Source organism: Pollachius pollachius (genome assembly GCF_949987615.1).
Source record: "Pollachius pollachius genome assembly, chromosome: 9".
In the NCBI taxonomy this organism is placed as follows: Eukaryota; Metazoa; Chordata; class Actinopteri; order Gadiformes; family Gadidae; genus Pollachius; species Pollachius pollachius.
The window spans coordinates 4,467,553-4,484,562 of NC_136942.1; the positions used below are offsets into that span (position 1 = coordinate 4,467,553).

General features: G+C 47.8%; 1 protein-coding gene across 1 annotated transcript in view; it reads right to left on the reverse strand.

The window, feature by feature from the left end:
- The window catches only part of cspg4 (chondroitin sulfate proteoglycan 4), a 59,937-nt gene that overhangs the window by 5,041 nt on the left and 37,886 nt on the right, over positions 1 to 17,010 (reverse strand). Inside the window, exons 4-10 of the mRNA XM_079743891.1 lie at positions 16,768 to 16,956; positions 16,098 to 16,379; positions 11,121 to 11,297; positions 5,394 to 5,595; positions 4,284 to 4,415; positions 3,396 to 3,556; positions 780 to 963 (exon numbers count right to left, since the gene is read on the reverse strand). Coding sequence (XP_079600017.1) covers positions 780 to 963; positions 3,396 to 3,556; positions 4,284 to 4,415; positions 5,394 to 5,595; positions 11,121 to 11,297; positions 16,098 to 16,379; positions 16,768 to 16,956 — 1,327 coding nt within the window. The remainder of the gene's footprint in view (positions 1 to 779; positions 964 to 3,395; positions 3,557 to 4,283; positions 4,416 to 5,393; positions 5,596 to 11,120; positions 11,298 to 16,097; positions 16,380 to 16,767; positions 16,957 to 17,010) is intronic.

Below are 17,010 nucleotides of genomic sequence, written 5' to 3' on the forward strand. Positions count from 1 at the left end.
TCCCATGTCTCCCCCTGTCTCCCCCCTGTCCCTCCCTTGACTCCCCCTCTCCCTCCCATGCCCCCCCTCTGTCTTCCCCTCTCCCTCCCCCCTCTCCCTCCCATGCCCCCCCTATGTCTCCCCCTCCCACGTCTCCCTCCCATGTCTCCCCCCTCTCCCTCCCACACCTCCCCCTCTGTCTCCCCCCTCTCCCTCCCACGCCTCCCCCTCTGCCTCCCCCCTCTCCCTCCCCCCTCTCCCTCCCATGTCTCCCCCCTCTCCCTCCCATGTCTCCCCCTCTGTCTCCCCCCTCTCCCTCCCACGCCTCCCCCTCTGTCTCCCCCCTCTCCCTCCCATGTCTCCCCCCTCTCCCTCCCATGTCTCCCCCCTCGGTCTCCCCCCTGTCCCTCCCATGTCTCCCCCTCTGTCTCCCCCCTCTCTCTCCCACGCCTCCCCCTCTGTCTCCCCCCTCTCCCTCCCACGCCTCCCCCTCTGTCTCCCCCCTCTCCCTCCCACGCCTCCCCCTCTGTCTCCCCCCTCTCCCTCCCAAGCCTCCCCCTCTGTCTCCCCCCTCTCTCTCCCACGCCTCCCTCCCATGTCTCCCCCCTCTCTCTCCCAAGCCTCCCCCTCTGTCTGCCCCCTCTCTCTCCTAAGCCTCCCCCTCTGTCTCCCCCCTCTCTCTCCCACGCCTCCCTCCCATGTCTCCCCCCTCTCTCTCCCAAGCCTCCCCCTCTGTCTGCCCCCTCTCTCTCCCAAGCCTCCCCCTCTGTCTCCCCCCTCTCTCTCCCACACCTCCCTACCTTTGTTCTTCCAGAGCTGGGAGGACACGTTGGGGTGCGCTGCGTAGTAGGACACGGTGACGGGCAGGACGTGCTGGAGGTCCGCGGCTGGCTGGGAGCTGAGCTGGAGCTCCACAGCGTCCCTCACCACCCAGAAGGGCTCGTCGGGGAGTTGGTGCTCGTAGAAGACCAGGCCCGACTCCAGCTTCAGGTCGGGGGGGGGAGAGAGGAAGGGGAGGGTTGGTGGCGGTGGTTAGAGTCTGGGAAATGATGTTGTTCGAATGGCTTATTGTTTCAGGATTCATAGGTCACCCCGTTGTTTGTTACGCTTTAAAAGAATAAAACATTGTTGAACGATAACATGGAAATGTTGTTTTTTTACAAAGTGTTTAACCTTTTGTTTGTTTGCGTGCGTGCACTGAGCAATGATTGTAATGTGATGTAATGTAATGTCTCTGTGAGGTTGTGCGACTGTGTTGCATTGCTAACTTAACACACGTGTCTACACATTCAGTCTGGCTGATGATTCTGTATCATAATTATTATTTTAAAAATTATAATGCAATTATAACTTATGATATAATTTATATTATTATGATTATAACCTGTGAGAGAATTATTCAAGTGAACCATTCTAATCCACTTGTGTCTACGAATCCATTTCATTTGAAACATCCATAAGGAAATCTTGTCTCTCTGAGAGTCCGGGACAAACAATGTGAATGAACATTAACCCCTGGACACCCTCGAGGTATGAGGCCCAGAGTTCACTGCTAGACAAAAAGAGCTTTTCCACTTCAGTGGTCGTTCTGGCCCAGATATGTGTGGCCAGTACAACGGTATCCAGAGTCAACACACTTCATAGAGTCCAGGCAGTGGTTTGGCTCAGTGCAGTGAAGGGTTGGAGCAGGAATGCGTCTTAGTAGGCCTACACTGTGAGGTCATGGTGTAGACCCAACCAATGTCTCTCATGGATACTGCTAAGACAACACAACAAATAGTCACAGAGAAACAGGCCACCAGCACACGGCCACAAAAAAAAGCAGCTATAAAGTAAACTTCTAAATATGAACTTGATTCATGATAACCTTCCTTTTGTATATTTGTGCTATTTTAGATTTTGGCTCAATAACCTTAAGGTTGGGCATTTGACCGATAAAAAGATTCTTCCATCAAAAGCTGTTGAAATTGACTGCTTTTGTTTCATTGATAAAGGGCTATTTGGCCGTTGAAACTGTTAACGTTGTGGAATATGAAACCTAAAACGCTTCGGCCTATTTATCTTAGGGTTGTCTTTCGTTCACAAATCCACGTTGGCGGTAGTAATGGTGATTTAAACATGCTAATAATTTGGTTTCAGAAATAAAATTGTTTTTCTTGTACTACAGCAATCATTGTTATGGTAAATAGTTGTGGTTGACACCGCCCGTCTTTGAGAGAAGATTTCCTTCGAGCGGCACATTGGGTGTACAATAGAGACCCCTGGTGGCCAAACACGACCAATACAGTGACGATGCATTCTGTATCAAAACAACATATGTTGTATATCTTAAATCAAAAGGTCTTCCTTTGCTGAACAAAAGGAAGATGGAAACATCGTCTGAAATTACATTTTTAGAGAGAGGAGAGAGGCAGTGCCCCCTCCCCCACAACCTGTCGACCCTTCTATATTGAGCATGTCTACATATTGATCTGCTGATTACGAATAAGATAGTGTATCCACAATATTTTAAGCACAACAGCCATGTCAGTATGATTATGTGGAAGTGTAATCCAGTGTTTTCAACCCCCTCTGCCACTGTGATTTTTTAATGATTGAAAATAAATATACTTTAAATATTGTTGAAGAAAAAGACGTTGAAGTAGGCCTGATTAAATACGCTATTAGAGGAGTATTTGGCTTGACGTTATTTAAAAAATAGGGTTGCTTTGTGCATTTGTTTTCTATTGTAATGTTTTCTGATGCTTTGGGTTGATTTGTGTTTGCTAAATAAACGCGCTGGGAGCATAAACAGAGCTGCTGACTTTTCTTTCCTCTGTTTGCCAACGGCCATGTCCTTCTTGCTGTAATAATTGTATATAAATGGGGGTGCCGGCACTCACTTGCTCAGACCCTGCATGTCTATTTATATAATCTCTACCGTTTACATATGAGGTGGGCCTTGATAATAATTGATTTGCACAACCAAAGTCAAAGGTTAAGAACCACTGCTGTAATCTATAAGGGCAGGGAGTCATGCGCTGAGATAGACCGGAATAGGTATGCGATATTAAAATGACTCAAATAGCCTCAAAGAGAGTACATTTACTAAAGGCTGCAGAGGCAGGGTTGCATCATCCACGAAATTCATTTTACGCCTACTCCTCTGAAATACCACAGCCTGCGTGGTGAAATGGTGATCAAGGTTGAGCACGGCACATGAATGTACTTCATGTTAAGCAATTTCATGGTTCATACTTTATGCTGCATAAATTAATATTGGAAACGAAATGGCACTCTAATAAAGAAAAGCACGATTTGGCCTGAATCAACCCGGCACTCTCTTTATCTTGGTGTGATCAGGAAAGTTTGGATACGAAATGGCTGCCCTTGAGACGCCCACGCCAATCCCATGGTCAGTACGCGAGGCAGGATACCTGGGTCTGGGTGAAGCCAGTGATCTCCTCATACTGGTTCCTGTCGTTGGCCAGGATGAGTCTGCCCAGTCTCGGCGGACGCAGCAGAGAGTAGCTGATCTCATTCCCGTCCTCATTGGTCACAGCCCCCAGGTTAGCACTCGTGATTGGCTGTCTTGTTCCTGTGAGAGAGGAACCACGTGGTCACACATAAACACACACAGACACACACACACACAGACACACACACAAATATACAAGCTCACTCACGTATGAACAAACACGTGTACACATGTAGGCACGCACAGACCCACATTTGAGCACTAAAACAGAGAAACAGCAGAAGGATCTCTTGTTGATATATGTTATGTTGTAAAAGGGGAATTGAAATGAGGCTTATTAAAACTGGCTTATTCATTTAAATAATAACTCACACATTTCCCCTCGAAAGCCTCATCCTAATGCTAGATTTGCTATATCAGTGTCATTCAGACACTGTCTTTATATTATCTATTTTCTTTTTAAAATTGCATTTTACCTACTCTTACTATACTTCTGTAATCATTTAGGATTGTGTGATTATGGCAGTTTGTATTCTTATTTCATATAATCAATCTGTCCTTAATACCCATTCCTGTGCATTCTGCTTGGATGAATAAAGTGAATCTCCTCTTCTCTGCTGTCCCTCCTGCGAGCTGACTCGTTTCCACACGCGGCCAACAGACTCCTTCAAACCGTTCCAGCAGTCCAGATCTGTCCACGTTTCTTTATTTATTTCAGGGGGTCGACCGAGGGTGGGATTAAAGGGAGACTGCCGGACATCTACTGAGAGATGCCCCCCCCCCCCCCCCCCCCCCCCCCCCCCAGGTGCATTGTGGGCAACAACCAGCGGGGGCCAATGCGCCTTACCGGGGAAAACCATGAGGTCCTCCTGCGTTTCCATGGTGATGGCGAGGGGCCTGGCAGTGACGATAAAGTGGTAGAGGGGCGATGTGTGTTCGCCGTCCGTCACCTTGAAGCTGAAGCCACCCGACTCCTCCCCTGCAGACAACACACACACACACACACACGTTACTGTCTGTCTGTCTCAGGCCATCTGTCTGTCTGTCTGTCTTTTCCTATGTCTGTGTTTCTGTCTGTCTGCCTCATTCAGTCAGGCGGACTGTCTGTCTCAGACCATCTGCCTTTTCCTATGTCTGTGTTTCTGTCTGTCAATCTATCTGTCTGTCTGCCTGTCTGCAGGTTTATCCGGGTCTGTCTGTCCGCAGTCTCCCAATCAGTCTGTGTTTGTGTTTGTCTTTCTGTCTGTTCATCTGTATGTCGGTCAGTTTGTCTCCATCACTCCATCTGGGCAACTGTCTATTTCTCATCTCTTTGCTAATCTGTCAGTCACTCTCATATCTGTCGGTTCATCTGCCGTCCCTTCCTGTCTGTCTGTATCTCTCCATTTGACTGTCCGTCTGTCTATCTATTGGTCTCTGTCTGTCTGTATCACCTCTGTCAGTCCATCTGCCGTTTTCACCCCATCTCTGTCAATATCTATCTGCTCGTGTGTCTATGTTTTCCTCTATCTTTTTATCCGTCTGTCTGTCTGTGTTTAGAAGGGTTAAAGAAGAGAAAACCAATTCTCTTCTCTACAGGGTTGAAACTGGCTGGACGCGCTTCGGCAGAAAATGAGAAACAGATAAAAAGTCATTATTGCTGCCGACCTTTTTATATCGTATTGTCTGGTGCCCCTTCTAAGTCAAGTCTAGACAATTTCAAGCCAAGGGAATTGTCGTTAATCACGCTGACAGTCTGAACGGTCTTCACAGGTACCGCAAGTTCAAAGCCCCCCCTTCCCCCCCCCCCGACCCAATGCTTCTACAGGGCACGGGACAACCGCCCCTGAACAATACCCTGAGCAGGACCACAAGAGCGATCCACAGCCTGATCCAGGGAGGCTTGGGATGACGACAGGTCGATGAAGAGCCAGACATAACCTTACGCCTTCCCCCCGCTTCCCACGGCGACCCTTACCCTCGTGGATGAAGATGACCTCGCCGTTGTTGATCTGGGCCTGGGTGAAGTTCATGATGCCGTGGTCGGGCGCCTCCTTCAGGGCCACCAGGCCGCTGGTGGGCGTGGCGTCCAGCTGGTAGACCAGCTCCTCCAGGGGGCTGTCGTTGTCCTCGGTGTTCAGCATGCTGGAGGTGATGTCTGACTCCTCCCCGCTAAGCACCTGGCCGGGGGGGAGACAGGGTGCAGAGTCTGGGTCAGGACGGGCGGGGACTGGGAAGACGGGGCTGATATGGGGGCATATGGGGGTCATGAAGGCTGAGGTGGCGGACATTTTAAATAGATGGGATTTTTAAGGTGGATTTTTTTATCGAAAGATATGTTTGTCTAAGGTTTGTTTGTCTTGTAAAGGCCCGATACATACTAACAGGCTGCCAAATGATTATATGCCGGCATAGCATATAGAGATAAGTAAATGTCAGTATGTCTGGCATGATACTGGGGCTATTGCTAGGCATTCACTATCATTTTCTACGTTTAGAAAATGATGGCGAAAAACGTTTTCTAACCATAAGAACTTTGAGTGAAAGTCATGGACACACTTGAGCGATTTGATTGCAAGGACGTGGTCATTGTTGTAAAAGTCAGACATGAGACAGTGTTGTTTTATCTGTATCCCAATGTCCCTGGTGTTGTTCCAAAAAGTTTTGGAATAACCCTTTTCAACAAAGATAGATAGATAGCGAGATCGATAAACGGACAGACTGAGAGACAGAGACAGAATTAATCAAAGTTAGAGAAAGGTAGAAGTGGAACAACTTGTGAAAAGAAAGTACCCAAAAAGCAGAAAGACAAAACATCAGACCCCCATCCTCCAACCATCTTTCTCTTCAGGGGAGCCTCCTTCAAAAGGTTAATTATTCCTCCGCGATCCAGACGGTAGACGGTACCCTTATCGGAGAAGGAGGGCAACGGCTTCGGCGTGAATGACTGCGCGCGCCAGGGCGGGAGAGATTTAATGGCATTCTAATGGCTGGTTGGTTGAAAGGGGCATTAATTGAAAGAAATGGGCCAGATCCACGAATAGATATATTCTTAAATAGCGGGACTCTTTGGGGAGGGGCCAGAGAGATCGGGACGGAGATTGGAACAGAGAGAGCGAGTGAGGAGGGCCGTCTGGTAAGGGGTGTGTATCGATCTCAGAACCCATTTGTTCCTGGCTCTCTTTCGCTCTCTCTGGCACGCTTACCCTCCCCTCTCTGCCTCCTCTGGTTTTGTATTTTTCTCTAAAGGGCAAGATACTTCAGGTAAAGGTTACGAGATGGAGGCTTGTTACTTGATAAATGCAACAACATAAATAATGATGGCTCAGGATTTTCTTGCAGTGTTGTTGTCCATTTGTTGTACTGAGAAGTATTACATGTGTTGCCGTTATTTGGGAAATTATGCAAAACTATTGCCTGAGCTTTGATTACAGTGTGTGTTCTGGGGGATTGTTAGATAAGTCGTTATTTGTTCCTGAAAGGGAAACCCATTTTTTGAAATTTATGTCGAGCAGTAGCCTAATTTATTTTGACAGCCCATCTCGGTTCCATCACAAGGAGAGACACTGTCATCAGTCAAAATAAGATGAAATAAACAAAAAACAAAAACACTTTCTCACCCACACAGGCACAAACAAGGAGAAACTCACAAACGCACGCACACACCAATGCACACATCTATGAAAAGTTACACCAGACATGCGAGCCCACACACACACATACGCACCAAAAGTTTATCCCATACCAAACCAAATGTACACTAACGAAACCACGCACACCCACGCTGACACGCACACACACACCCACACCACAAGCTTAAGTACATATACACACACTAAACCGCACCACCAAACATTGCATCACACCCTTTACCTCAGTGTAGAGAGAGTTATTTCTAAGTCCTCATTTTGATAACGATAAGGAGGAGCGTGATTAATAGTGAACATGATTGGCAGCAGGCTTTACAAATAGTAAAGGTACACAACCCTGTGTAATGACTTTAATCCCGGTAGTTCCATTCGATTTTTTCTTCTCAAAATAGCTTTGGCGGCAGTAACCATAGAGATATGGGAGAGGTTGAAATGTGTGTTTATTTCCAGAAGACCACTCTTTCCCTAGGTGGTAAGCTGCTTGAAAATGAATTTGAATATATTTACACTTATGTATTTATTATGATAACACTATCTAAACATATTTCTGGGATGTTGTAAGTTTGTAATTTTTTATATATTTACAACTTTTAAAGCTCCGCTTTCATATCAGAAAAAAACACCAAGACTATGACCAATGTGGTTAATTAATAAATAACCTTGCAGCTCATCTCATCTCTGGTCTACTGCTAGGCAGAATGGGACACCTTTCTACTGCTCTCTGTTCAGTTCAAATATGTATTCTTGTCTTCTTCAACCTCAATCAATAGATCAATGATGTGTTAACCAACCAAATAATAAACACAGGAGAATATAAATAAAGTAAAAGAGAGAGAGAGAGAGAGAGAGAGAGAGAGAGAGAGAGAGAGAGAGAGAGAGAGAGAGTGTGAGTGAGTGAGTGAGTGAGTGAGTGAGTGAGTGAGTGAGTGAGTGAGTGAGTGAGTGAGTGAGTGAGTGAGTGAGAGAGAGAGAGAGAGAGAGAGAGAGAGAACCATACAGAAAATCTAACCACATAAAACGTTTCTTGTTTGAATTATCAAATTATGCGACAGTTTGGTTCCTTTTACAAAATATTATCTATTATCTATCTATCAAACATTTAAATGTTTAACAAACTAAATTATGGAACTTTGGAAAGAGGTGGCAGACCAAGGCACATGTGAAAAAAACATTATTGATGTGTACGGAACAAATTACTTTCATTTCAATAGCAGTCAGTTGAAATAAGCGTGTTGTATTTTCTCACAACGCAACACTAGATGGCGACATTGAGCCAGTCTACTGACAGGAGGTGGAGACGACAGTCCGACGCAATTTGGGAAAGGTAATCTGGAAATGGCAGCACAAATTGATGGTTTATATAACAATCAATACAGTTAGCAGCGGAGAGGATGGGCTGCAAATTCAATTTTAACTGACACACTACCTGGTCCTTTATTCTGAAATGTGGCGGAGGAGCTGCTATAGGCAAAATATCATGTTTGCGAAACCACCAGCACCACCACCGTCCCTTGCCCCACCACTGCCTCGAGTTTAGCTCTTGTGGGCAGTATAGGCTGCTACAAGCAGGGGTCCCCAAACATCTTGAATGCCAGAGATGCTCACAACATGGCAACGCTTTGAGCTGAGCCTCCTTAAATTCTGCACTCAGTGAACTGCCTACAATTTCACTGATTAGCTAACAATTCTTCCACAGGTGACATGTTATACCACCAGGTGTGAGTGTGATTAGCCGTTACAAGCCGTTTTGAAAGTCGGCCTCTGGGCGTGCCCACCTAGATGTGCGTGATAGATCAGTCTACCAGCCTACCCATTGGACTGTAGCAAACGTTGCTCATCTATCCGTCATACATCTAGTGGGACGCGCACACTTTTAATGTCAGAAGAGGCAGATTTACAAAACGGCTTGTAACGGTTAATCACCCTCACATCTGTTGGTATAATATGTCACCTTTAATGTCCTTTCTTTTGTCAGGCCAAAATGACTTCTTAACTAAATGACTAACGACAACTATCCCACTCCGCAACGAGGGCGTGTGACTCTCTCCGGTGAGTCTTCGGCTTACACCAGCCCTGTGTTTCCCCACCGAGAAGCCCAGTGTGCTGTTGGTGTTTGGGTGGAAGGTGTCTTGTTTTTCTCGGTATCCACCACCGGCTTGTCATGCACACCACGCAGAGTAGTTAGCAGCAGGGGATTAGAAGAGCTGCTCTAATCAGAGGTATCGGGACATGTGATCCTAGCCAGCCTGCAAGCAGCCCACAGGCATGTGGCAAGCACCCACACACACACACCGTAGGATGGAGGGATGGAGGGATGGCTACACAGAGAGACTGACGGAGGGATGGTGAGAAAGATGGCTGGTCGGATAGACAGACAGGTGGATAGACAAACAGATGGATAGGATATTCAAATTGATGCACAGACAGAGAGATAGACAGACAGACAGACAGACAGACAGACAGACAGACAGACAGACAGACAGACAGACAGACAGACAGACAGACAGACAGACAGACAGACAGACAGACGGGATGGATATACAGGGACAAACAGACAGATGGATATACAGGCAAGACTGATAGAAAAACAGACAGCGAGATAGGATCTAGAGATAGATGGGTAAACAGAAAAGATGGACACAGATAGACAGACAGACAGAAAGACATTTGTGTAGGATATACAGATAGATGGATAAACAGATCAGATGGGCAGACAGACAGATTCAGAGCAGGGAGCACTAGCAGGGGAAGGCTCCGGGTGTGACCTGGTCTCAATCAAGGGCCGGAGCTGAGGCCGGACATGGCCTTTGTTAGTCCTCATGTCCGATCGTCTGCACAGAACCACCACGCATGCACGCACGCACACGCACACAAACACACACACAGACAGACACATCCACACAAGCTTGCACACACACACACACACACACCCACACGCAGACACAAGCAAACACACCCACACACACACAAGCATGCACACACAAAGATAAGCACGCATGCACACACGCACACAAGCAGGGACACACAAACACGCACACACAACACACAGACACCGAGACATGCAGACAGACAGACAGACACACACACACACACACACACACACACACACACACACACACACACACAAGCACACAACCCCCCCCCGTGGAGAGGATCCCCACCTTATTACCACCGTCGGTTCTCCGGGGGGGGGAGAAGAAAAACCCCAGCAGGCCAGAAAACCTGCGGTTCCCCTGATTGTCCCGGTTTCCCAAAAATATCGGTTGCTAGGGCGACGGACGGAGCCACAGGCAGCTGAATTACATACATGGAGGCTTTCCTCCGCTTCGAGCTGAGTCCGTCTTTTCCAACTGGCTGCCGGGCCGACAGCCATGTTGGGCCGGCAGCCAATGACCCGCTCCAAACCGTTCCTACCGCCCCCCCACCCGCGTCATCAGGAACCCTCGAATGTTTCTCCGCTGAAACGGCGGTTCGCTCCGGAGGCGAGACCATGAATCATCGCAACGGACACTTTCCCTTCTTTTTTTTATGCTCACAAACACGCACACGCACACGCACACACACACGCACACACACGCGCGCACACACACAAACACACACGCACACACACACACACACACACACAAACACACAGGGATGGTTGTGTCCCGCAACGCCTAATTACAGTTAAACCGTGGTGCTGCATAGGGAGGTGATGCTGTTCATGTACATTTCTTCACTTATGATTTAATAGTTGACCCCAGAAAGTGATTGGCAGATTTTAAATACACAGTCATGGTAGAAGGGCCATGTTTGCATCCTCCCATTCCGTTGAAAGTGAGGAGAAGTGAAGGGTATCTGTTTCTATGTTTTTAGAGCAAAATATGAATATTACAAAATACATCTACAATCTTTTTTATTTTGTTTTTTACAAAACGGCCCTGCTTGTCTTCCACCAAAATCCACCAAATCAAACTCTCAGAGTTCTGCAGGTAAACCATGAACGGTCAAACCTTTCGGGGTCCCGTTTCCAAGGAAACGGCTAAACGCGGACGCTACGCTAGCTCAACTGTTACCTCCAGCCCCGTGTTGTGGGTCAGCGTGGGCGGCTCGTCGTTGACGGGTTCGACGGTGATCGCCACGGTGACGGGAAGGCTGCGGCGCTCGATCTCGTAGGACGAGGCGGCGAGCGTGAAGCTGTCCTCTGTGGTCTCGCTGTTGTCGTGCATGTACACGATATGTCCCAGTTTCACCTGCGGGGGGACACACACGAACAACAACCCGTGAGAACCCCTTCTTATGCCCTTTTAGACTTAAAATGACGTGCTGCTTTTGTGATGTTTAAAGAAACGTTTCCCAATTTCTTTTTTTTAAATTAAAATTAAAAATGATATGTTTCTTGCATGAAGCTTCCTCGCCCAGTGTGGCCAAGCTTTTGTTTTTAACAACACGACAGGTCAAAGTCAAGTTATTATTATAACACGGTTAAATTACTTTGAAGTTAAAAACGTAAAAAATAAATGAAGGATCGGATCTACCTCATGTGAGCTCGCGTTTATATTCCCAATTATCCAGAATGATGTTGTTCGGCTAATATATGCACACACAACATTAACATACAACAATAACAAAGATAATCTCCTATTAAAACTCAGTCGACTTTAAAGGCTCTACCTGTCGCACAGCGATGCCTGGTGTGAAGCCCGCTGTATGATCGAATGTTAGTCTCGTTTGCGTATAAAGCTGGCACTGGCACTCTTTGCTCAGCCACTGCATGTGTATTTATCTATTTTTGACCATTTGTATATGAGGTGGTTCACAAAGATCTTGATGAAAATGTAGAGTTACCCCTAAAGTCAAAGGTTGGGAACAACTGGCTTAGAAAATGATTTACCACATCTCAATTCAAGAAACATTTAATGAAATTACAAATTTGAAAGGATGAAATGACGTTTCGCCTATAAAGAGTGTTCTAAAGTGAAGCAGGGGAGAAAATGTGGGCCAAGGCCGACAAGAAAGTTACTGGGTTTAAGCCCCAATATCTGCCTCCATGGGATGCCTACAGAAAGCAACCTTTTCTTCAATGCTATGATTCTGCATGGTAAGTGGCATTAGCTTAAAGTGTCTCCTAAATAGTAATAGGTAACAGTATACCGCTGGATATATTCTATCGGCTGAGGGTGCCAGTATTATGCAGTTTATACCCCCGGCTGCAGTGTGGTTAATGAGCCCTGATGAGGAGTAAACCTTCAGCTCAGTCTCGGAGACAAAGAAATACTTCTTCTATTGTCAAACACGCCAGACAATAAACAGAAGATGGAGACCCAGCCAAGCTAATTCTCCATATTTACTCGCTGGGTTACTTGCCAAGAAATATGGAGAGAGAGAGTGAGAGAGCAAGGGGAGGGGAGGAGAAGAGAGGAGAGAGTGAGAGAGACAGCCAGCATCATGTGTAGTCCTGCTCTAGTTTAGTCCAAAAAGAAAGTAAGTGGACGACAGTGGATCCTCCCCTAAAAAAGTGAGTGAAAAAGAGTGTGTCGACCCCCCCATACACACACACATACACACAATCAGAGACGCACAGATACAGACTTACACAGCCACACAGACACACACGTACTCTCTGACACACACTTGGCCAAACACACACATACACACACACAGTTACCCAGTTACACACACACACACACACACACACACACACACACACACACACACACACACACACGCGCAGACACATACCCAGCCGATTGCGATGTGGGGACCCCAGCACCAGAGCACAGGAAGCTGCAAATAGCTTCCATATGTTTGGCATTCTACTGACTCCCCCCCCTTCCCCTCGCCGCCACCGTCTCCCGCACTACAACCCCAAACTCCCCCCCTCCCCCCCCACCCCATAACCACTCCATCCCTCTAACTGGCAGCACCAGCACAACCACCATAGCCGCCCACTCCCGGTGCCCCGTCCTCATTATTAATGATGGGGGGGGGGGGGGGGGGGGGAGGGGGGGACAATAACCCCTCCCCCTGCTGGCACAATAAACAATGGAGGGGGCTTCGAGAACATGTGGCCATATTTACATGGACAAAGTTGTTTGTGTCTGCCCGCGACTTTAACGTGGCAATGTGTGTATCATTCGAACTAGATCGTCTTGGCTCAATCTCACCCATTGAGATTGTAACTGTGAGATGTTGCATGAGTTTTGAATTATCTTTATATATATGCGTTGTGCATAGAGTGGGATAGATGAGGGTGGTTGGATGTGTCGAGAGAATACAGCGAGACAGGAGCAATGACGGAAAGACAGACAGCAAGAAAGAAAGGAAAAAAGGAAGGAGTTTCTAGAGTGTGTGTGGCATGCTGCTACGTTCCTACAGATGGAAGCGATTGGAAACTCGATCAAGAACCGAAACCAATTAACAATTGAACTCATTAATCAAACAGCGTTCTGGGCCAGATTAGTTCAATTATCCTTCCACGTATTCTTCTACTGGGTTTCACTCACTAATATCACAAATAACAAGCATAATAATATCGCGAATATGGCCGCATGCACGTCTGTGATGCATCATTCTAGGGCACGTGATCGCCATATGTTCACGCTTCTCTCACGAACATCACGAGACTCCTCACACCCCCCTAAACAAACAAAACCCAGGCTAAGAATACCAGCAAAATGCTGCAGCAGACGGCCTGACGCTCGCTCTACTGTACAGACTGTACTTTTTGTTTCCAGGGCCAGTGTACCCTCATGTAACCCTGACTAGGCTCGGTCACGCTTCATCACGCTAAAAGCCACAGTTATCTGTGACCAATCTCAAATTGAAGCCCCAGTGTAGGCAGGAACATCAGGGCGGAGGGTGTGGCCCACCAGACAAAACCCTGTGTCCTGCCTTTTACTTGAGAAGACCCACTGTTCTCGTCATCAGTGAACACCACCCTGAACGACCCCAAATAATGTTTTCGATAATGTGGAACAAAACACATCCGTCTTTCATTTCGGGACGGCTACAGCTCTGGCTGAAGCGATACGCTTCAAACTGAAGTGTGTGCATTTCTGGACAATGTGGTCCTCATTGGGGGGAATTATACTAAACGGGGGGGGGGGGGGGGGGCTAGGGGGGGAAGGCAGTCTTGATGTCTCGGGAAAGAATAAACAAAGACAAGGAAAACCCTGCAGCTGGTATGAGAAAAGAAGGGGGAGGAAGGAGAAGAGGGAGCTGGAGGAGCTGACTTATTATAGCCATGTCTGAAACGCTGCGTACAAACGGTGTGAGCTCCTCTTCCCAGGTCCAAGGGGAACCTTATTTACACCAGGCCAGGGTCATCCCCCAGGCCCCATAAAGGTGCATGGCAGACAGAGAGCGCGAGGAGAGAAAGAGAGACATATACTGAGATTAGAGAGGAGACATGGAGAAAGAGTAGTGATACAATGAAGGTAGACAGAGAAGAGAGAGGGAGAGTGGATAGAGGACATTGAGAGTGTAGTAGACGGATAGAGTAGAGAGAACGAGCAGAGAGAGAGAGAGAGAGACTGTAGAGAGATAGAGAGTACAGAAAGAGAGAGAGAGAGAGAAAGAGAGACAGCGAGAGTAGACAGAGTACAGAAAGAAAGAGAGAGAGCGAAAGGGAGAGGCAGCGGGAGAGTCATAGAGAGAGAAAGTAATAGAGACAGAGAGACATAGATGCAGAGAGACGGTCTGGCAGTACTCAGTGTGGGGAGAGGGGCCTCCTGTTATGGGGGCACACCGGGCCCCGTTCCTCTGGCGTCCGGGGGTTCCAGGGTCCTGTCACTTTTTCCACAATGCAGCAGCAAATAGAACAAAGAAGAAGAGCGCTACATGCAGGAGCCATACGGCGCATGACTAACCATCCCTCTTTAAAACATTACAAATACATGTCTTTCCACTAGTAATTATGCCCTGTGTACTGTGTATATATACCGGCTACCCCAAAACCACATGGTGGAAGACAAGATCATCGTGTGGCAATCTTAGGATTCCCTTTCTCTCTCTCTACTCTCTCTCTCTCTCTTTCACTCTCTCTCTCTCAAGTTCTGTCTGGAACTACACGTACAAACCATGGGAGAAACAGTAGAGTGGAAAATATGTAACATCAAGTTAAGAGAATTCTGCGGTGATGACCACTCTCTTGAAGAGACTTTGTGATCAAAGAAGGTAAGAAGGCGCACTGGGGAAATTAGAAAGCAGGAAAGGGTAGTTATAGTGTAGTTTAATGCAGTATGTAGTCACGGCAAACTGTGTAGTTAGTGGGCTAGTGGGAAGTGTTGAGTCACATCATAGGAGAAAATAGTGAGTTATTTTTGAGTTTTTTGCTCGTTCATGAAGACCCAAAACCACAAGCCAATACCAGAAAGAAACCCTGAACCTTTATATTGAATTGAAGTTGCTCTGTTATATCTTTTGTTAAAGTTGAAATTTATTTAAATTTATAATGCTGACTGAGACCGCAGATCCCACCACTATTTCACTAGTGCCTCGGATCTTCAGGCAAGCATGCATGCTCTTTCTGTCTTTTTGTGCCTCCCTTCCCCCAACATACTTTTCTCCTCCCTTTCCCTCCTACCCCCCTCACTCACCTCCTCCTCCCTTCTTCACCTTTTCTTATTTTCCCAGGTGAAGAAGTTGAGCACCTCCTTCCCCTCCACCCTCACCTCCACCTCGTCCCTTCCCTCCTCATCTCGTTCCAGGTGAAGCAGTTAAGCTCCTCCCTCCCCTGCTCACATCCTCCCAGGTGAAGTAGTTAGGCTCCTCCCTCTCCTCCCCCCTCCCTGCCCACCTCCCCCCAGGTGAAGTAGTTAGGCTCCTCCCTCTCCCCCCCCTGCTCACCTCCTCCAAGGTGAGGCAATTATGCTCCTCCCTCTCCCCTGCTGACCTCCGCCCAGGTAAAGTAGTTATGGTCCTCCCTCTCCTCTCCCCTCCTGCTCAACTTTGCCCAGTTGAAGTAGTTAAGCTCCTCCTTCTCCTCTCCCGTCCCCTGCTCACCTCCTCCCAGGTGGAGTAGTTAAGCTCCTCCCCCCCCCCCCGCTCACCTCCTCCCAGGTGAAGTAGGACAGCTCATGCACGGCCCTGTCCTGGTAGCGGAGGTCGCCGTGCCGCGGCGGCTCCAACACTTCAAAGTCGATGTTGGCGTCTTCGTAGAAGGGGTGGGAGATGTTGAGGATCTCCGTGTTGATGGACACGCCCAGCCCCTCCTTCACCGTGAAGTTGTTCCCATAGAGGGGGATGAAGCGCGGCACGATGTTCACCATCACCTCCAGGTTCTCCACGCTGGTGAAGCCGTTGCTCACGTCCACCCGGAAGACGTCACTGCCCTGGAAAGGCCCCGGACCGGATGTTGGGAGAACCATTAGCGAGAGCAGAGATCATAATGCATGAACCACATCCTGGACATTTGAGACTGCTTTAATCATGCACTTCTGGGTCTACGTGGACTGGAATTGAAACACATTTACCACATTTCTCATCTGGGATTAGTAGGAGGACGTGCAGGTTAGTGGGTGGATGGACGTTCGGTTCCCATGAAAAGGGCACTGGGTTTGATGTATGTCACATAACCTGTAGGCATCCTTCAGCAATATGCTGCCTTACCCCTAAAAATGGTTCAACTAAATGATTAAATGGTATCAGTGGATGTGTCTTGCTACTCCTTCGTGACAGGGAGGTATGCGCTGAACGGAGAAGCTGGGATGACCAACCGACCTGCAGTGAGGCGGACACGTAGAGGATTCGGCCCTCGTCGATGTCGTCCTGGGTGAACGTGTGGAAGTAGTCGAGCACCATGGTCTCGGCCCTGTCCGAGTTGTTCACCAACATGACCACGTGACCCAGCCGGGGGAGCCCCTTGACGGTGAACACCATCTCTGAGGGCAGGATGTCTGGTTGCTCAACCTGAAAGATGCACAAGCAAAGGTTGTACACAATGGTTATTCATGTAGCTCAGAA